General features: G+C 51.6%; 1 protein-coding gene across 2 annotated transcripts in view; it reads left to right on the forward strand.

Moving 5' to 3' along the window:
• ARHGAP32 (Rho GTPase activating protein 32) overlaps positions 1–17747 on the forward strand; it is a 141894-nt gene extending 124147 nt beyond the window's left edge. For both annotated transcript variants that reach the window (XM_041480636.1, XM_041480637.1), the window contains 10 exons: positions 2271–2415; positions 3051–3133; positions 5314–5421; positions 6649–6794; positions 8742–8943; positions 9706–9851; positions 10768–10842; positions 11422–12273; positions 12912–13786; positions 14872–17747. In XM_041480636.1, the coding sequence (XP_041336570.1) occupies positions 2271–2415; positions 3051–3133; positions 5314–5421; positions 6649–6794; positions 8742–8943; positions 9706–9851; positions 10768–10842; positions 11422–12273; positions 12912–13786; positions 14872–17112 (4873 nt within the window). In that variant the 3' untranslated portion in view covers positions 17113–17747. The remainder of the gene's footprint in view (positions 1–2270; positions 2416–3050; positions 3134–5313; positions 5422–6648; positions 6795–8741; positions 8944–9705; positions 9852–10767; positions 10843–11421; positions 12274–12911; positions 13787–14871) is intronic.
• The last annotated feature ends 3888 nt before the right edge of the window (positions 17748–21635 follow it).

Consider the following 21635-nt stretch of genomic DNA (forward strand, 5'->3'; position numbering starts at 1 on the left):
GTATCTTTTTTGTACCAGCTGTCCCCCAGTTCAGTGGGCAGGTTTGAGCTGTTAATCCTGTTTCTTATCCCAGCAAGTCCCATTTTGAAAATCTGGTCCCAAGGTTTTGATATGCAGGATCTAAAGGCTCTGGCTGGAACTGACTGAATAAAGCATTTGCCATTGTTTCAGTTATATCCCTTTATTCCCCATTTCGACTTGTGCTGGTCCATCCATATAATCTCTGCCCTAGTCCATTTTTTTCCTTTTGTGTTGCCAAGACCATTTTCTCCTTCATTGTGTATCAAAGGTGCTTTAAAAATGATTTTCTAAAATTCTAATGGCATAATTTCCTGTTGTAGTGCAGAGAATGAAGTGACACCCTGTTTTCCAGGTTTCTGAGATGTTCCAAAGACAAAAGGAAGGGAGTACATGGCATAACTTATTGACAGTGTCCTGTTCATGTAAATCCCTACAGATTTTGAGTGTTTGATGAGTATAAGACACATCTTGCTGCAGTTCCCAGCTGTATAAACAGGGCATTACGCTCATTCCAAAGCTGGGGCTGCAGTATCCTTACAAATGAATCACTGTGCTTAGGTTTCCCATAGAAGAACTGGATCTCCTGGATTTAAAGGGCTTTTTGGTTGGAGAGAAGGTTAGAGAATTTATTCCACATGGGAGATTTCCATGGCACAGATGTTGGCTCTTCAGTAGGGCAGTAGCTGCCTTTATTTGGCAGATTGACAAACAGCCACTGTTGATTTGGGGTGTTGATCCCTGTATCCTGGTATCCTGGCTCTTTTTGAGAAGCTGCGGAGTTGTTCTTCACCTAACAAAATCTTTCTTTGGGTCAGAAGGATTAACCTGTAGCTCTGGAAACAGCCAGTGCAGAGAGGAGGAGGGTTAAATGTGGTGGAGCATCCCTCTCTTCCTTCCATATTCACTTCAGAAGGAACATTTGACAGAGTGTGAGCTTTATTCCTAGGAAAAACCACTGGAGTAGGACAGGATATGGGCAGGGAGTTTGAGCCAGGGCTGTGTCTTTGTGTGGGGTGGGCTGGTGCCTTCCTGGGCTTTTCTGTGGAGCCAAGTTCGGGAGCTGAGTTTCTGTCCCACATGTGAGCAAGGGATGTGTCAGAAGCTGCCTATGGAAGTGGTGTGTGCTGGACACTGGGGGTGTGGAAAACTGAATTCTTCCTTTCCTCCTCTGCTGTCTTCAGGATGAGGAAGGGATGGGCTGTTCACCCTGAGAAGGTGGGGACCTCTCCTGCTCCTTGTCTGGTGGGAGTGAAAGGCTTCCCATGAGCAGTGTCCATGTCCAGGGATGGAAGGAGTTCATCCTGATTCCAGGAGGACTCAGCTGCAAACACAGCTGGAGCCCTGGGCATGTTCTCCTCCTCAGGCAGGGTGAGCTCAGGGGTTGTGTGACCCTCTGGGCACAACCTGCCAGCTTTGGGTGGGGGACAGGACAGGGACAGGGATGGGCCACCTCACTCAGCCCACTCACTGTGGTTGCAGTGCTGGCAGGAGGAGTCCCCATGGCTGTGAGCAGCCTGAAGACTCTGGCAGGGACCCCAAGGTTCTCCAGCTCCCAGGGCCTGGCTCACAGCTCTCATCCCCCTGGAGTGTCCTGCTAATTGGAAACAGCACTTCCCAGCATATATGCCAGCAGCAAGCCAGCCCTCGGCCTTCTGAGCTCAGCTTTTATTTCATAAACATTGGTGATTGGGGTTTTTTTCTCTCTCTGAAAATCAAGGGAGTGCTATGGGGTTTTCTTCATGTGGTTCCTGGCTGTCTTCTCCCTGTAGCAGAGGCAGGCTCAGCTCACCAGCTCATCCCTCAGGAATTCCTGCACTCACTGGTTTCCATGTGCTGCTGATGGAAGTGCTGCTGGCAGGACTTTATCATTGCCATTTCCAGGCCTTTGAAATGCAGAGGGACAGCAGCTTTCATCGTTCCTATGGGCAATCCCAGTCACAGCCCTTGGGAGTTAAACTTGTGGTCTTGGAAGATGTTCTCTGGAGACTTTGCGAAAAGCCCTGATGCAGCAAAAGGGATTGCAGCCAGTTGGTTGTAAAATTACTGAAAATGCTTCATTAGAAAAATGAAAAGTCTCTTTTTGAAAAATATCCCCACTGGCTGCCCCACAGCCATGGGTCATGTGGTTTTGGTGACTAAGTGTTTATTTTTTCCTGTAAATCAGGAAAGCCTTGCTGTAATTTGTGCTGGGTTTGATTTCTCTCCTCCTTCTCAAAACCCTTTACCCATTTCTCTGTTCTCATTGCCAGCCACGAGTTTGACTCTGAGCAGATTCCCGACCTGACCAAGGACATTTACATCCAGGACATCCACTGTGTGGGCTCCCTGTGCAAGCTGTACTTCCGAGAGCTCCCCAACCCCCTGCTCACCTACCAGCTCTACGAGAAGTTCTCAGTGAGTGCCAGGCAAATGTGGGGCAACTCCCCCTTCAGTGGGCCTTCAGCTGGTAGAGCAGAGAAATCCTTGGAAGCTGGACCTGTCTTTCACACACTTCCCTCTCTGGCTGCTCTGCCTCAGTTGGGGTTTTTAGAGCCATCAGAAGGGTGTGTCACCAAAATTGCTAGCCTGACGCTGTGCTGCCCACACTCCCGATTCCACCCTGCCATTCCAGAAGGGGCTGGCAGTGCCCAGGGTCTGAGGGGCCTCTTCTGTGTCCCCTTTAGGTCACTCAGAGGTGCCTTTGTCCCCTGTGCCACGCTATGTGGGTTCCACTTGTGGGGCCACAGCAGATGGTCCCTGGCACAATTCCCATGCTTTGCAGGAATTCCCCTCTTGTTTGCCATTTCCCAGGAATGGGATTGGAAGCAAATGCTGCTCTGAGCTGAATGTCTTCCGCAGGAATTCTCTGTGCCATTAACATGCCCCAGGTCATGACTTACTTGCCCTTCCTTACATGATCCACGTGCTGCTCTGTCCCCAAGACAGACCCCCTTACCCAAGGGGGAGAAGAGCAACAAAACCCATCTCACTGCCAAGGCTGGCACATTGCGGATTTCTTTGCAGCTAAATCCTTTCCTGCCTCATTCCAGGATGCTGTTTCTGCTGCTACAGATGAGGAAAGGCTGGTTAAAATCCACGATGTGATCCAGCAGCTGCCCCCTCCCCACTACAGGTGAGTGCAGCCTTTGGGGTCCTGGCATTTTGTGAGAGGAATTCTGTAATTTCAGTTTCCTTCTCAAGACAGCCACACTGTGCCTCTGCATATTGAAATGGTTATGGCTGTAGAAAGTTGGTTTCTGTTTTAATTAGCTCCTTACCAAACACTGTGCACTAAACATGGTCTTAATTCAGGTCCTTGGAAACTCCATCTAGGAGGGAAATAGGAGCTTGTTATGTCAGAGTAAGGAAACAGTTTTATTGTGGGGGGGCACAATACCAGTGCTAAGAGCACTTTTAAAAAAAGTGAAATGTAGCCAAAAAATTGCTCAGGCCTTCAGCCAAACTTGGTCAACTGTATTTTGTCTCCAGTTTGTCCCTCCCTGCAATAATAGTAACTAGAAATAACAAAAATACTCTGAGACAACTGATGTAATTAACTATATTAGTGTAATGTATTAGAGTAGCATAATATGGTGTTTAAAAATCACCAATTAAAATACCATATTCCAGCTAATTAGTAGTAACAAGAACTCATGCTGTATGGTAATGGGTCTTGACTAAGAACAACAACATTTTAACAGTCTTCGGTACTAAAAATTACGGCAGGGTATGGTGAAAAGGTATCAGACAGATTGGTATTGGTGATTAGCTTTAATAACTGTATAGAGTACTGTATGTTAATGAGACTTAAATAGTAATAACTATTGATGTATGATTTATGGTAAGTAGCATTCACTAATTGTGAATTGTAATTGGTAGGAATAGCTAATGACAACATATAGTGGAAGTTATTTACAGATAGGTGCATATTTTAATTGGCTGGGTCAGCTCCCCTGATGTGTCCCAGTGGTTTAGGTGACCATTTGGGGTGAATGCAGGCAGTGTTTGGCTATTGATGCCTAATTAGAATATTTCATTATAATCATCAATTGATTATTGTAATGTATGTCAATCTGCAGGTGAAGTCAGAATTCTGGTCTAAGGGGTCAGGTGTAACACATGAGGACAGCTATTGATAACTATTTATAGTAATTTCTGCCAATAAATGTTTAAATTTCACTTACTGTGATGTGTGGTGATTAGCTGGACTATTGCAATGCTGCAATGAGTGGTATAAATCACTAATTATAAAAGTTAACTGGGATTTAACTGATGTGTTATAAACTACAACTGTGTTACTTGCTCTTCAAATAAGGTTGGCTGGTTGGTGCAACAGCTGCTGCTTGTAGTAACTAATTGCAATATTGATGTTAACTGAGGGGGTGTGGCCCTTTCAAAAACAGACTGATCTCTTTCTTTTCCATTCACCTTTACCCTGAAATTGTTTTTACTTTATGGGGCTGGTTAAACTGAGTTCTGGTACCAGCAGCACATGAGTCTCAGAGAGGGGGCACAGCCAACAGCAGGATGTGGAATGCTGTAGGTCACAGGGTGCTGCTCTCCTTTCCTGGGGTTTGCTTGGAGAAAGGAAAAAACACTTTATTTTTCTGCTACTCAGTGATGAGAAGTTGCAGGCAGGAGATGTCTCTTTGGTTTCCAGACGGAGCCATTTGCATCACTTCCAATCTTGTCTATTTGTGGAATTTTGAGCCCCAAAACACCCTCTCTGTTCCATCTCCCTTCCCCCAAAAAAGGATAGGCTGTGAGACAGACACAAGCCAGGGGCACCAGGAGGGTACAGCAGCATTTTCACTGCCACCGCCTGCTCCCTGCTCCCTAGCATATATTAAACACAAGAGTGCTTAATATACAAATCCCACCATTTTTTAATGTGAACAGAACCCTCTGAAGTTTAACCTTCTGTCTGCCTTACCCACCTGTGAGAAACTTGCAGCCAGTATTTTCAGTGTTCTGGGGTGTCTGAAGCAATACTCCCCCCAGTCCCTGTGGATTAGCATTCCACATCCTTCCCCACACATCCCTGAGCAGCCCCTCATGGCTGTCACACACCTGCAAAGGGTTTTTCCTGGAACTGTCCTTTTCTTGAGCCTGGACCAGTCAGAGACTCCCCTCAGCCCAGCCTGTGTCAGTATTGCCAAAGCCAGGCCCACCGTGGGGCTGAGGGGAAGGAGTTCAGCATTCCCTTCTGGGAGCTGTCAAACCAGAAGGAAATAATGAGCTGGGTTTGTGCTGTGGATCACGGCCTGGCTTTGCTCAGTGGTGCTGAACATTTGCTTCTCTCCTGTTTTCCAGGACACTGGAGTTCCTAATGAGACACTTGGCTCGTCTGGCTGATTACTGCTCCATCACAAATATGCACACCAAGAACTTGGCAATCGTCTGGGCTCCAAACCTCCTCAGGTACTCTGGGATTTTCCCATTTCAATACAAAAGAAATGTTTACATTCATAAACAACAGATACTCCAAAAAAATCCCAGCTTTCAGCAGCTGGAAAGAGCTCTTCCTCTCTTCACCCAGTGTGGTCTTCTCCTCCTCTAAAATATGGGAAATTATTCTAAGCAGGATTTAAGATCAGCTGGCGAGTTCCTGACCTAGTGATGTAAAACAGCCCCTGTACTAGCCTGTCTCACACAACACAGTTCCACTGGCTGCAGCTCTGTCAGTAGTGACAAGGAAGAATTCCCTGAACCCTCTTTTAGAGGATAGTTTCTCCTCTCCTGGTTAGATGAGACTGATGTGTCCTTGATCATCCAAGAAAATTTCTGCAGTGGCATCACTGATTTCCCACTGCATAAGTCTCTAGAGTCTAATTTGATAGCTTTTGGCTGCAAGAATTCAAACTTTCAGAAATTAACTTGGATAAATCTGTTTTGAATCTGCATGAATAGGGCACTTGAAAATTAATGGTGTAACTTAAAAATTTTGCTTTAAAAGAAAAAAATATCCTCCTGCCCTTATTGTACTGCTTTCTGACCTGCTATTGTTACCAAGCTGAGAACTGAGTGTGCAGTTCATCGTGGAATCCCAGAAGGGTTTGGGTTGGGAGGGATATTAAAGCTCATGCAGTGCCACCCCCTGCCATGGGCAGGGACACCTTCCCCAGGTTGTCCAAGCTCTGTCCAATCTGCCCTTGGACACTTGCAGTTCATGCAGGTGGGCTCCTCTTTCTGGCAGTTCTCCCACAAGCAGGGGAGTGACCTCATGTTTGAGTTGGCTTTGATGTGTCCTGGGGCATTCGCTCAGTAGGATCAGGTGGAGACACTCCCTGCTTGAGGGAAAATCTAACTCTTAGAGGCCACAGTGGATTTGTACAACATCACTGCCTTAAATTGTGCCAGTCATGGAAATGAGTTAACAAAAAGCTCTTGATTTTGGGTGTTCAATGTATTAACCTCAATTCAGACGTGTCCCACACTCCCCGTTCCTCCCAACCCAGCGTTCCTCTTGCTCCATCAGTAAGGCTTGAACCTGGATCTGAAGTTTGGCCATAAATCCCCAGAGTCAGTGAGCGTTGCTGAAATTTAACCCCAGAACTGCCCTGAAGCCCTTTCAGCCCCAGGCCCTGCAGCCCCACAGGAGCCTCCTCGCCCAGCAGGAGCCTCTTCCCTCTCCGTGTCCCTTTGCAGGTCCAAGCAGATCGAGTCCGCCTGCTTCAGCGGCACGGCCGCCTTCATGGAGGTGCGGATCCAGTCGGTGGTGGTGGAGTTCATCCTGAACCACGTGGATGTGCTCTTCAGCTCCAAGCTCAGCTCCGTCATCCGCGATGGGGCAGGTGTGTCTCGTGGCTTTCTGCACTCGGGTAGGAGCAGCAGCACTCCATGGCTGGCTGAGCCTCCTCCGGGACATGGAAATGGGTTTTATTTTAACCTGGAGGGCACATTTCTGGGTTGGGGTGTCAGAACCCAGACAGAGATGGCCTGCTTTTAGAAACTGCTGTCAGTACCTTTCTTAAAAGCCAAGGATGCCCCACAGGAATGCAGAGATGAATGTTTGGCTTCTACTTTTATGTCCTACCACTGAGAAATTGCAAGGAATCACTTCAATCTTTGTCTCCCCTGCTCCCTCTCTGTTTTAAAACCATCTTTACTGGTGCTCCTGCATACTTACACATTGGAACTAAGTCTGTCTGCCCTCATCCATACCTTAGAACACAAATAGAATGAGCTGGTGTAAAGCAGTTTCTGCATTCAGTCATGTTGAGGCTAAAAAACTGAAATCTTCCACTTGCTCAGGCTGGTGTTGCTTTAGGATGAGGAGTGAACTTGGAGCACCTGATATGTCATCCAGCCTTGGAGCCTACAAATTCCCTTGAGTAACTGAGACCATGTATCTTCTCTATCAAGAAGGAGCAGAGTTGTACCAGGAGGAAAGTTTACTCTCTGTGTTAGTGGGGCTGCCACAAGCTGTTCCTGCTCCTAAGCAGCATTAGGGCTGCACCATCTGCCTTGATAACCTGCCTGTGCCTGGAACATGCACAGCTACTGCAGTTAGCACCACCTGGGGACTGCAGAGAGCTGGCTTTCCACTGTATTTGCTGCTCCCTTCTTTTAAACAAACCTTACCTCTGCTTAGGTTGGCAGAGTTGATCCAAGTCCAGCTTTTTCTCCTGCTGTAGGGCAGTTCTAAGTCCATGGAAGCCAGAGGTTAGCTTGGCTGAGCAGTGCCAGCCCCAGCAGGCTGACTCTGCCAGGGGAAGGGAGATAAGCATGCTCAGAATCCCAGCCAGATGATTATCCAGGCTTAGAATGGCCCATGTAAATTCGGCTAATTGTTTAATGACTTGGTCATTTGCATTCAGTGGCTGTGACACAGACCTGGCAGGGAGGAGGGTCAGGCTGTTGGGTTGGCTAAGTGCAGGAATTCTGCATTCCAGAACGGCTTCCTGGGAGCCTCTGGGTGTGAGCACAGCTCCTGCACCCACCTGTGAGAGGGGGAGATGGTGCTGCCAAACCTGTTTTTAACCCAAACTTCACCCAGGACAGCATTTACAGCTCCCACACCACCCCACAGACTCTGCATCCTTCGCACAGAGCTGTGCTGCTACAGGGATAGCCATGGAACTGGACCAAGCAGGATGTTCTGCGCTGGCACATCTGCCCCAAAGCCCTGAACTCACCTGGGAATAACCTAGAAACACCTGTACAGGAGGCAATGGCAGACACAGGAGAGCTGCTTCTACAGCAGACTCCCCATAATCTCTCCACTGAAGCTGTCAGCAGCAGGAGGAAGCAGCAGCTACTTTCAGATTTTGCACATTCATCACCAAAACCAGGCACAAGCTCTAAAGGCCACGGGCAGGCCACACAGCAGATTCTGTTTGCTGTGTCCAGGTGCACTTTGGTTTGTAGCAGCTTCAGTCACACGTGGCATTTCCTGCTACACAGAGAGGTGAAGTCTGGGAATGACCCAGACAGGCTTTATACAAAGGAAAAACATCATTTTCTTCACAGGCTCTTGCATACAGATGAAGGAAAGTATGTCACAAAGGTTTCCATCCTACCTGCTTGCCTCTGCTTTTTTGTTTAATACACTGAGCCATTATTCTTTTAGTCATCACCATATTTGTGACGTTGTGACCACGTTTTGTCCACATCTTTCAGTGTCTGGGATAACAAAGATTCAGAAAAACACAGCACCTCCCTAGACACACAGAGCTGAGCTTTGATCTCTGCACTGCCGTTTGCTGACTCTCCCTGTTGCCTGTGGTTTTCCCTTGCAGGGCACAGCTCTTTATCCCGGCCCAAGTCTCTGCTGGTGTCCTCCCCCTCCACGAAGCTGCTCACGCTGGAGGAGGCTCAGGCACGGACACAGGCCCAGATCAACTCTCCCATCGTGGCAGACAGCAAGTACATTGAAGTGGGAGAAGGCCCAGCAGCTTTGCAGGGGAAATTCCACACAGTCATTGACTTCCCATCTGAAAGGTAGAGACAGGTTTCCTTTCCAGCATGTGTCATAACTGTGTTATTTTGAATACAGCAGGAATTTGCTTATATTGACTTGAGACTTGTTATATATGTAAATATTGTGGCCAGTTTTCCACCTGCTTTTGACTCTGGGAGGATTCAGCTCATATCAGTGGTCTTGGATTAGCCAAATAATTTGTGTTCCACTCCCTCTTGTTTCATCAGGGATATCATTTAATACATAAATCCATGTTTTTTGTAATGCAGAGATGCCTGGACCAGTCACACACAGAAATGTAAACAGGGTGAACACCTGCAAATGTTGGGGTTTTCCAGGAATAAGTTCTTGTTACAAATCCAGGTTCCCTTGAAATGGAGCAGTTGGACAGGCTCGAGGACACTGGAAGTTAAATATGGCAGTGGAGGAGACTAAGGTGGTTTTATAGCAGGAGTGAGAGATGCTTTTGAGCACCTTTATGGCTGCCCAGCTTCCCAGAGAGCTGGGGCTTCTTCCAGAAAATCCATTCCTTGGCTGCTGCACTGGACAAGGAAGAGCCTTTCCTCACATGCACTGCAGCTGCTTTGTGGAGTTTGGGGGAATTGACACAACAAGACTTTAGGGCTGAGCTGGAAAAAAGAAAACATCCTCAGCTGTGGAAAAGAGGGAGGTTCCAAGCAGAAACCAGGAGTTTCTGAGCAGAAAGCAGAGTGCTGATAACAAGCAGCCAGGATTGAGCTGCAGCCCACCCTCCATCCATGTGTTCCATTTTCTCTCCCCAGGAAAAGGCCTCCCAGCAAGATGAAGAAGTCTCCAGTGGGGAGCTGGCGTTCCTTCTTCAACCTGGGAAAATCCTCCTCCGTGTCCAAGCGCAAACTGCAGCGCAACCCCAGCGAGCCCTCAGAAATGAAAGCCATAGCCCTGGCAGGTGAGGTCCCCTTCCAAATCCCGGGGTTGTCAGCAGTGCAGAGTGATGTTTCCAGTGGGCGTTTATCTCCTTCTAGCGTCCAAGCTGTGCATGACACCTCCAGTAGCTCTTCTTTCCCTATGGATCTCAGGCAGCTCTGGAGCCTGCCGGGGCTCACACTCTGTGCTTTTTGGAACAGCTTTGGAAAGATAAGATGTGGCTGCTGCTGTCATAAGTCACAGGATAATTCCTTCTGACACTCTCATTATGAAATGGGACTACAGTTCTGGTTCCCCTTGCTGCTCTCAGAAGATGAAATGAGGGAAAGGCACCTTCCCACAAACACATTCCCTCCAAAAGCTGTACCAGAGTACCCAGAGAAGGCAGCCAACAACCCTTTGTAGCCACAGCCTGGATATGTAGGTGGAATTCTCAGCCTTTTCCATATATAATTTTCTGTCTCTTTCCAAACTTAAAAATAGCAACCACGTGTTTTTGCAGTAAAACACATCACAAATCCCAAAATATGGGCCTGGGAGAACTTTTATCCCCTCATCTCCCAAGGTCGGTCTTTAAATTCTTACCCTCACAGTCTTCACACTCTCTATGATGCCCTTCAGGGCTGTCTCCTCATAAACTGAAATTATACTTGTTTAGTGCCCATGAAACAGGGTCTGTAAATGTTGCTTCCTTCCCCCTTTTTGAGGGGTTTTGCTTGTGGGATGTTGCCCAGCCTGTCACCTGCAGCAGTCATCACTTGGGTTGGTTCCTGTTTCCAGGTAAAATGAGAATCAGAAACCCACCTTCAAAATAAGATTACTCTCGGGACAGTGATGTTGGTGCTAGAAATGCATTTGTGTTTTTCCTGCCACCATTATCCAGCTAAGTGTAAACCCCTTTCTAACCAATCCTTTCCCTGTGTGGTTCCTTCCCTCAGGAGGACGAGGAGACAGCGGGACGCTCCGCTCGGCCAAGAGCGAGGAGTCCCTCACCTCCCTGCATGCTGTGGATGGTAAGGCAAAATCCTACCTGCACTTCCAAGAAAGGGACATTAAGGGACATTTGACATCTCTGGCTGAGGATATTCAGCAGAGCAGGTTTTCCACCCCTCCAGGGGAAGCTGAACTTGCTAACTGATGAAGCAGCTTTCTGCTCCCAGCACAGATGGGTCTTACAGAAATGCTCTTCATGGCTTTTCCTGCTTTTAAGGTTAAAAAAAGGAAACCTCTTGCTCTGGTGTAGCTGACACTGCTTATATTCATTCCTTGGCTCCTCCCCTTGCTATTTCAAGGTTGACAGGACAGCACTGTGGAGGAAAGTGCTCTCTGAGAAAGGCCTTCAGCACATTTAAAGTGTCTTTGCTTGTGCACACAGCTTAGTTTCACACTAAATCACACCTGGCAAGTGCTGTAACAGAGTTTAAGCAAATGGATTAAGCGGTCACTGCCAACGATGTTACTTTGTGTGCAGAGATAGCCAGGGGAGCCTCTCACTGCCTTAGGACTGCTCTGACTGCCCCCATCCCCTGACTGGGCCTGGCTGCCTGGGCAGGAGGTCCTGTCACTGACCCATGATGTCTGCTCACTTCCAGGTGAATCCAAACTGTTCCGGCCCAGAAGGCCCAGGTCCAGCAGCGATGCCCTGTCTGCCTCCTTCAATGGGGAGCTGCTGGGGAACATGAACCGCTGCAACTCCTATGACAACCTCCCCCATGACGACAGCGACGGGGACGAGGGGCTCATCCACGTCCCTGCCCTCATCTCTCCCCGCTCCTCCGAGGACGTGGACCTCAGCCCGCCGGACATCGGCGTCGCCAGCCTGGACTTCGACCCCATGTCCTTCCAGTGCAGCCCCCCCCAGGCAGAGTCCGAGTGCCTGGACAGCAGCACCTCCCTGCTGGAGTCCGTCGATATCAATAAGGAGAAGCCAAGCCTGCTCAAGAAGGATTTAGAATCAGGCAGCCAGTCCCAGACCCCAGGCAGTGCCACAAGCTCTGAGCCAGTGTCCCCTTTCCAGGAGAAGATGAGTCCCTTCTTTACGCTGGACCTGAGCCCCACGGAAGAGCAGGCCTGCAAACCACTCAGCTTCTCACCCAAGACAGCCCGAAAGCCCATCAAATCTCCACCACTGAGCACAGAACCCACCTCCTTTGTGCTACCCAGCCGTGTCCCAGAGGCCATGGGAGGAGTGCCCACCACATCCAGGAACTCCTCTGCTTCCAGCTGGAGCAAAGAGATTGGCATCACTGAGATCACAAACAGGTCCCCAACCCAGATGTCCTTGCCCCTGAAAAACAGTGAAACAGGAACAGGGGAAGGAGGCCACCAAGAGCTGCAGCATCCCCAGCTAGTGGCTGCTTGCAAAGCAGAATTGCCAGAAGAAGGGGAGAGAGCCATGCCAAGCAGTCAGAATAAGACTGTACCCAGTGGACACACCCAGCCAGGTACAGTGCATTTTCCTCCATTCTTTCTTTAAGTTCCAAAGGGGAGCTGCTCTCAGAACCATCCTCCTCTGCGTGCCTTTAGGAGAGGGGATTGCCCGTCAGTTCTGGTCACGAGTGTCTTGCAGGGCTGTGCAGATCAGTAAAGTCTTAACCTCTGCCTTCTCCCTACATCACACAAATCTCGGATAATTTCCATAATGCTTTATATTCCGCTTTTTTTTTCCCCATCCTCTCATACGTGAAAATCTCTAGCATGTCCTTCTCAATCATTTCAGCCAATAGACCATCTAAGACTTTTCCTTTTTTAAATTAAAAATCTGCCAACACTCGAAGAAGGGACCTTTCCGCCTAAATCTTATGATCAAAATTGTGTAAGGGTATCTCATTCTCTGCTACCTCCTTCCTACCTCTAGAAATGCAAGAGGAGCCTTTAGACAATCTCTTGGGTTTTTTCCTCTTTGTGATGAACTGCTGTGCTGTCGAGCAGCGTTTGCCTGTGAGACACAAGTGTTTCACTTCAGAAGGAACTGCCACTGTGAAAGTGTGGAGAGCATCTATTTTTTTATAATAGTCGTTAAGGTCACTCTCCTTATTGGGTAACATAAAATCACTCTCTCTCTCAATTTTCCCCCCATTAGGAGCAGTTGCCCTCGACTCCCCCCAGGATCCTGTTCCCGTCAGTTCTGTGTCTCTTATCCCTCCTCCTCCTCCGAAAAACGCAGCGCGCATGCTGGCCCTAGCGTTAGCCGAGTCCGCACAGCAAGCATCCGCCCAGTCCCACAAAAGGCCAGGAGATGCTCATGCTGAAAGCACAAATTATGGAGAGGCTGAAGCTGGCACAGCTCTAGAAAAGCTCCATCTCTCTGCGGGCGCTCCCGACAAGCTCCACCTGTTCACTGCTCTGCCCGAGAACCGCCTGCACTTCCAGCCTGGGGCACCTTTAGAGCAGGACTGCCAAGGCACGGCCGGGGAGCAGAACCACCCGCCCGGCGCACCTGGAGGCCAAGAGCCCCCGCCTCTCAACACGGGCATTCCCGGGGACACGCCTGGCAGCAGGGACGCGGAGCAGGAGCAGTCCAGCTTCCACCTCAGCAGAGCGGGGGACAAGGAGGCCTTCCCGGCCCACGTGGGGGACTGGGAGCACGCGGCCCTCCACGGCCCAGGGACACTGCCAGAGCGGGAGCTGCCCGGCACGGAGCTGGCTGTGGAACAGCCCCACCTGCGCACGGGCCTGGCTGGGGACAAGCTGCACGCTCCCTGCACGGCCGAGGACAAGCTGCAGTCTCCCTCCGTGGGTCCCGCTGGGGACAAGGGCGCCCCAGCCGCGGTGCCGTACCTGAGCACCCTGCCGGGCACGGTGGCTGAGCCCCGTGCCCCGCCCGGGGCCGCCCCCCAGGCAGATGCCACCGTCCCGCCCGCACCGCGCACGGCCACGGCCCCGGCACAGAGACAGGAGCACCAGGCAGCCGTGGGACAGGTGCCAGCGGCCAAAGCACCCAGCGGCTCCGGGCAGGTACGTGCTGCTCCCTGCACAGCTCCTCTGAAATGCTGAGCACTGGGAATGTCAGTCCAAATCCAAATGGCATGGAAGGGGATTTGCAGGAAACCGGGAGTGATGTGGGTGTAACACAGACACAGCCTTGCAGAAAATCCTGTGCTGCTTTCCTAAGGGAGCATCCCAGAATACCCACTCTCCTTGGTTTTAAGGAAAAAAGTATCTGCAGGGGCAGCTGACAGAGGGATTGACAGTTCAGAATGCTCAGAAAGAATTTTTGCATCCTCTGACAAGGTCCTCTTCCAGCATCCTGGTTAGGCTCTTGTCCAGTCAGAGACAGGATGAGAAGACAGTCTTAAACTGCACCAGGAGAGGTTTAAGTTGGGCAACAGGAAGAATTTCGTCACAAAAGGGTGATTTGGTGCTGGAAGGGGCTGCCTAGGGAACTGGTGGAGTCCCCATCGCTGGAGGTGTGCAAGGAGCAACTGGACATGGCACTTAGTGCACTGGGCTGATTGACAAGGGGGGGATTGGTCTCAGGTAGGACTCAGTGGTCTCTGAGGTCTTTTCCAAACTCAGTGATTCTGTTAAGCAGGTCACATTGCTTGTGCAGGATTGAAACATTTCCATCAGAAATCCAAAGCCCCCAGCCCATGAAACACGCCTGGCTGCAGCCCATCCTAAGCCCTGCAGCCACAGTTAAGGCAGGAATTTCTACTTTACTGCGCTTCTTGATCTGCTCACCAGGGCCTGAGGAGGTTAAATCCAGAAGCATTTTCATTAATATGAGACATTTAAAAGCAGACCACCTACCAAAACACTGAGGGTACTGTGTGAGGACACAGCCACCTCCTCCCCTTCCTCTGGTTTGGCATTCGCAGAACACACCTGGGTGTGCTGGGTCCCAAAAAACTGCCCAGTGGCATCCTGCTTTCCCATGCTGAGAGAGGGAACCTACACATCTGTCAGTCCCCAGCAAACAGAACCGAGGCACAGACATGCTGGAATGTAGCTGATCCATACAGTTGTCTGGGATGTTCCAACTACAGAACAGCAGGGAAAAAGCTGCTTGTCCCTAACTTTGTCTGCTTTCTTCCCTGCAGATGTGGAGCACAGCTGCACCTGAAAAGCCTCCAGAGCCCACGCCTGGCTTTGTCTCCGAGAGCAGTTCCAGTGCCCGTGCCTCCTCTTCTGTGCCCGCGGGCCACCAGAGCCACTTGGAAAAACCTCGGGAGAGCACAAGGGCTCCCCCGCTGCACCTGCGCTCCGAGTCAGTCCCTGCCCCCTCCTCCTACAGCTTCACCCCGCCCGTGCCGCCCGTGAGGACACTGGAGAGCAAGATCGCGGCAGCCATGCACTCCAACAACACGGACGCCATCAACAACTCCAACTACCACTCCTTCCTGGCCTCCTCCATGCTGGCGTCCTCCGTGGAGGAGGCGCTGCTGCCACCACCACCGCCACCACCTCCCAAGCACTCGTCCCTGCAGCCGGTGTATGTACCGCACCCCAAGACAGAGAGCCTCCCCGAGCCCGTGGGGCCTGACAGCTACCTGCATGCCAAGCACCAGTACCGGCCCGAGAGCATCCCTGCCCACGGCTACCACGGCAAGGCCGAGCAGCACCAGCCCTACCCACCCCGCCCGGAGCCGCCTGTCACCGCAGGCACGCGCTACGGCTCCTACGGCACGCAGGGCAAGGGCTCTGCCACGGGCCTGCACCCCAAGCCCCGCAGCCGCACCGACTTCATGTCCTCCGTGAGCCCCACGGGGCTGCGGGGCACCGGCTATGCCGAGGAGGCCCCCCCGTACCCCACCATCCGCAGGGTGCAGTCGCTGCACGTGCCCGGCCCGGCCGCCGCCGCCGCCATCCGCTCCGTGCCCATCTCCCGCACGGAGGTGCCCCCGGACGACGAGCCCGTGTACTGCCCGCGGCCCCTCTACCAGTACAAGCCGTATCAGCCCCACTCCGACTACCACGTCACGCAGCTCCAGCCTTACTTTGAGAACGGGCGGGTCCATTATCGCTACAGTCCCTACTCCAGCTCCTCCAGCTCTCCGTACTACACTGCAGCCGACGGGAGTTTCTACGACCTGGATCCCTACAGCACCGTGCGGGTCCGGCCCTTCCACGGCCTGCCCGGCCGCGAGTTCGGCCCCTACGTGTCCCGGCTGCAGGGCAAGGGGCTGTACCGCTACCCCAGCCTGGCCGCCTACCCCCGGGCAGGGCTCATCAACCACCTGGGCAAAGAGCACAGCTTCGTGAGCAGGGACGTGCCCCCCGCCCCGGACATCAAGCACATGTACATGTCCTGGGACCTGGAGGACATGGAGAAGTACCGCATGCAGTCCATCCGCCGGGAGAGCCGCACGCGCCAGAAGGTCAAAGGGCCCCTCATGTCCCAGTACGACAACGTGGCCCCACTGCTGCAGGACGAGCTGGGGGGTCTGGACGCCGTCCACCTGCGCAGCAAATCGGATCCTGGCAAGAGCGGCCTGCTGACGGTGGCAGAAGGGAAGGAGGGCAGGTACCCAGCCAAGGCGGCCACGCCCGAAGGGGACGAGCGTTACTATGGGCAGCACATGGAGCCTGAGCTGGACCGAGCCCTCTATCATGGCGGGGGCTATGGGAATGGGCAGCCTGAAAAGCCATCCTTGCCCCAGAAGCAGAGCAGCATCCGGAACAGGAAGATGCACGAACCAGGCAGCAGCAGCAGCGAGCACAGGACGTATTTGCAGCAGGAAGCCAACCATAGGCAGCCTTCTGAACCCAAAAATGGGCCCCCCTACCCCGAGTACAGGCCCAAGGGTGGCCCGGAGCCCTCCGAGCCCATGGGCTACCAGCACTCGGGCAGCAAGTACATCCCGGCCAGCCAGGAGACCCTGAGGCTGAACCACAAGGAGGGGAGGCTGGCAGACGACAGGCCAGACCTGGAGAGGCCCCGAGGCAGGGCATCCATGGAGAAGCACTCCAGAGACTGCTACAAGGAGGAGGAACACGCCGCCCCTCCCGTGGCGCCGCCACCCAAGCCCGAGCGGAGCCAGAGCCTCCGAATGCGGGAGCACCCTGAGCCCATGGAGAGGGACTCTGCCCTGCTGTACCCCTACCAAACCCTGGGCAAGCGCCAAAGCACGATGACTGTGGTGTCCCAGTACGATAATCTGGAGGATTACCATACCCTGCCTCAGCACCAAAGAGGGGCCTATGCTGGAGCGGGGGGCTTCGTGCCCCCCGGCTTCCCCCATGTGCACAGCAGAACTTACGCCACGGCGCTGGGGCAGGGAGCCTTCCTCCCCACAGAGCTGTGTCTGCAGAGGCCCGAGACAGAGGTGCACGTCGAGTGAGCTGGGGGGGGGACGAGGGATAGAGTCTAAGCAGCCTCTGCTGGACAGTGGACTGTTTTATTTTTTCAGTGACAGTAAAAAACTCCCTGACCTTGCCCCAGTGAGCAAAGCAAACCCCCCTCAGCCCTCCCTTGGCCCCCACTCACTGTTTTTATGTAGTAGAGCTATAGATTTTCATGTAGTTTTGAGCCACCTGGGAGGACAGGGCAGGCTGTTGGCACACAGTTGTTGCCAGAGGCCGGGCAGGGCTGACACAGATGCTGTTGGGGCAGGGAGGGAAGGAATTTTCCATTCCCAGATGTGACACTGGCTGCTCCTCCCCATGCCCAGGGTCCCAGGTATGATGGGCTATGCACAATGGACTGTGCCTGCAGCTCCATCCTGCTGCAAACTGCCCATCCCAGGCTGGCTCCCAGGAAAGGGCCGTGGAGGAGCCTTGGAGTTACACAGAGAGAGTGGGGCTGGGCAGGGCTCCCCAGGGATCCTCTCCTTGCTGAGGCCCTGCCTCTCCCGTGGCTGCACCCACTGCAGCTGCTCTGAGCTAGCTGGGGGCCTGTTTTGACTTCAAGCCCGAGGAATAGGCTCTGAAGCCAGCTCAGAACACAACACACTCGTTATGTTTCTTGCTTATTAACAAGCTGCTTCTGCCTACAAGAAGTCCATTTCCTTTACATTTCTCTGTGTAAGCTGCAGGAGCCATGTAGGGCAGGTTTGCATTTCTCACACCAAAAGAAATAAACCACTAAACTACACCAAACCAAACCCCCAGAGCTGGGAACAGCACACCCATTCCATGCCAGTCCTTCCTCTTGGTTATCTGTGGCCCAGATGAGCTCACTCCATCCTGTGGCTGGCAAGACTCTGTCATCTCACTGCAAAAAATACTAGAAAAATAGATTTTAGAAAACGTCTGTAGCATTATGTAAATCAGAGCCCACCTTGCCAGCTGTTTGTGACAAGTGGTCTGCATAATCAGCTGCCCTGGACCAGGTCCTGCAGCAATTCCATCAGGGAATGCTCCTGCTGAGCTTAGGCTGGAGGTCTCCAGACTCTCTGCAGCCTCTGAGTTCCATGCTGGGCAGAGATCCCTGTGGAGTTGTGGCACACAGGGAGCAGTGATGTGCCCAGGTGCAGTTCCCCCAGGACTCAGTGAGTAGGGACAGAAGGCCAGTGCACTCTAACATACACCAAAAATGGTGTCCAAGCTATTGAAAAGCTTTGGTATTGTGAAAACAGCCTGGCAGCCCCTCATGCTGCCTCTCAGACTCCCTAGGACTCACACCCCCTGTACAAATAAAGCACATCCATTCCATTAGGTAGGGCTTGCAAGCAATACTTGAGATTTAGCAGATTTTAAATGTTCACTGATAAATTCCAAGGCCATTCCTGTTCCGTGTGGTTGAAGAACTTCTCTACCTGTTTCGAATCTCTAATGTTTTATGAAAAACCTGGAAGTCCTGCAGTTAGCACACAGCTGCTTAGGTGGGGCTGTTTGAACAAAAAGTTTCATGGCTATTTTGGGACTTTCAAATCCTAAGGAAAGCCTGCTTCTAGTTGCTGACTACTCTGTAGCTTTTTGCTTCTTTTAACCTTGGAGCCTTGTCTGGGGCTGTTTCAGTAACTACCTTCTGGTTCTATTTTATTGTGCAATGCTGGTGTTTTAAGCATTTTGTTTAGAAGAGTTCTCACATGTTATGGAACGAAATCTGGCAGTAAGAAAAAAACGAAGAAAGAAAAAAAAATAAAAAAAGCAGCACTGTGATCCAGGTTACCACAATCTCCTCACAAGGAATTCCCAGGTAGAGGGGTTGGGGTTTTTGGTGAGGGAATGCTTTTTGTAGTGTTTTCTTTTAGGGAAAACTGACAGAACTGCACAGAAAGGGACCACTGGGTGAGCCACCCTGTCTCCACTGGCAGTAACTCCGAGGCAAGGCTGAGCTGCCCTGGTTCCTCAGGAGCCAGGCTGGATTATCTGTGCTCCCCAGCAGAGCTGTGTTGTGCCAGGGCCAGGACCAGCCTCAGCCCCTGGCTCCCTGCCAGGTCTCCAGTTGAAGCAGGGATAAGTGTTTGGTTCAGGCTATTTGGGATTCAGGTAAAGAGAGCTGCAGGTCCAACCTCTCTCTCCATGAAAGCCTTAACTCTCCCCCTGCCCCGCAGCCTCCCCCTCCCTCTGCCTGGGCCTTACATTAGCCAGGACTATCCTGCCACTACGAGGGGCTGCTCCCAGCTCCTGTTAATTGTAAACGCCTCTGGATTTTCCTGCTCGAAGCCACTGTCTCCCTGTAGAGCCCAAGTGCCATCCCTGACAGCCTCTGCTCCTCAGTGCTGTGCTGCTCTCCCCGCATTGTGTCAAGTGCCAGGTGCGAAGCACCCGCTCATCCCATTGGAAACAAACCCTTCAGCACCTTTCCCAAAGGGCTTCTGGAAGTGCATACCTGTACTCCTACCCCCGAGGGCTGCTGCAAACAGCCTTTGGGAATGAGAGGAAGAAGACAGCAGAGCAGTGACTCCCAGCCATCTCCCCCTTGGCACACAGTCACAGCCAGGTGTGCTCCAAGGGTGGAAGCTCTCCAAGAACCCAAGCTCATGTCCAGCACTGCTGAGCCACAGTACAGGATTTTAAAAAGTGAAGGCACCAGCTTTTCCCAGGTAACAGACCAACACCTTTCTTTTAGCATTGCTCCTGCCCACGGCTTCAGCAGCATCCTGCATGATCCTTCCCTGCCAAGCCATACAGTGAACTATGCAGTCCTGCTCCTGCTCTGGGCTCAGTCTGCTCGTCCTACAGAGAGTTTTACATGCTCATTAACCCCAAAATTCATAGGTGAGGTTGGAAAGCATGTCATGCATCGGAGTGAGGCAGGCAGGTGACACCAGGAGTCTCAGGTGGGTGAGCTGGAGGACAGTGACAGCCCAGTCGTGTGACCCAGAGTGGAGAGAGCAGGGGGACAGCAACGCAGATAATCCTCTGATCCAAGTGCAGTTGTGCTCAGGCTCAGTAATTCCTTGCCTGCCCACATCCCCACGAGGTGACAGCAGCTCTGTTCCTCAGCAGTTCCCTCACACGGACACTGTCTGCATCTTGAGCTGCCACTCCCTCTGTTTCCAGAAGAGGGGCTCCCAGTGCATGCAGGAGGCTCCAGGAGTGTGCTCCAGCTCTGGATTTTCACCTGTGCTTTGGAGCAGGACGTGACCCACGGGAGACCTTCCTTGGGAAGGGGAGTGCAGTCGTAGGTGAGTAATGAGGACTTGGCCCCTATGAAGTCTTAAGGAAAGCATTAATTTCTGATTTTTGCAGAGTTTTATCAGGTGATATCTATATGCATCTCTGAGAACACCCCCACAACTTTGTGCCTATGTCTTTGCAGTGATCCCCCGCCCCTGCTCACCGCTGGGGGATCAGTGAGGATTGCACAGTGGTAGTAAGTTGCTACACAAAACCAAAACCGACTTGAAAACGTTCTGTTCCTCTTTGAGCCCAGAAGGGACAGAACCTCAAGTGTGCTCTGCCATCCCCCGGGCTGGTGGCAGGGCATTGACTCAAGTGGTGTGTTAAATGTCAGGAAATTGGGTGGGAAATCGGGTGAGAAGTTGTTTTCCCTCCTTTGGTTGTGGCGGCTTAGGCATGTTGCTGTTTCCCGGAGCGCTGTGAAGGGCACGGTGCGGTGTGAGCAAACGCCGCGGTTCCTCCTGCGCGCAGAGCCCTGCCTCGTCCAGCGGGGGGAGGGAGGGGGGACACAAGGGTTGTTTTGCCGTTCATTTTCCTGCTGTAGAAGACTTGATTTTTTTCTTTCCCTGAGCCGCATGAGAGAAACATCCCAGAAAGTCTTGGGTTACCTTTGGAGTTCCCTTCACTTTAATTTATAGAGTGTCTTTTTTTGTGAACTGGTGTAAAATGTATATGCCGACAAGCTCATGTATTTTTATGTAAATATTTTTTGTGGTTTCCCTACTTGCCCTTCTCTGTAAATATTTAGAATTCTCATATTCTTCTCACCTTGTATGATGCAGATGTGGTTTTGTTTCTGTTTTTTATTTGTACTGTAATGCAACAATCCAGACTGAGATGTCTTGTGGTATTAAACAAAAGCAACAGTCCCACTGAGCTCACACTCAGATGTGCAACTTGACAGCATTAATCAAGCCAGGTTAAAAACTACTCAGGTGTGCCTGTGTGTATTTTTTCCTCTGCCTCGTTAATGAACAGCATATTTAAAAAACAAAACAGGAAGAGCCAGCTTGGGGCCATGCCTTGCAGGGAGGGATGCTGGCAGGCAGCTAAGGATGAAGGAGGTGACTTTGAATTCCCATGCCAAGGCTTGGCCTTATCTGTGCCGTTCCACCTGTGCCCATTGCTGCTTCCTAACAATAAATAAACCTGCCTGGGCTGTTTGAGTGTCCCTTTCCTCTCACCCAGCACGACAGCACAAGCAGAAACAGCCTGGCCCTGGCACTGAAGGCACAGGGCAGATGAAGTCAGGACAAACAGATGGCACAGGCCACCTCTGAGTTGGCTGGGAGGG

The sequence above is a fragment of the Pyrgilauda ruficollis genome, unplaced genomic scaffold (genome assembly GCF_017590135.1).
Source record: "Pyrgilauda ruficollis isolate IOZ18807 unplaced genomic scaffold, ASM1759013v1 scaffold52, whole genome shotgun sequence".
NCBI classification, from domain to species: Eukaryota; Metazoa; Chordata; class Aves; order Passeriformes; family Passeridae; genus Pyrgilauda; species Pyrgilauda ruficollis.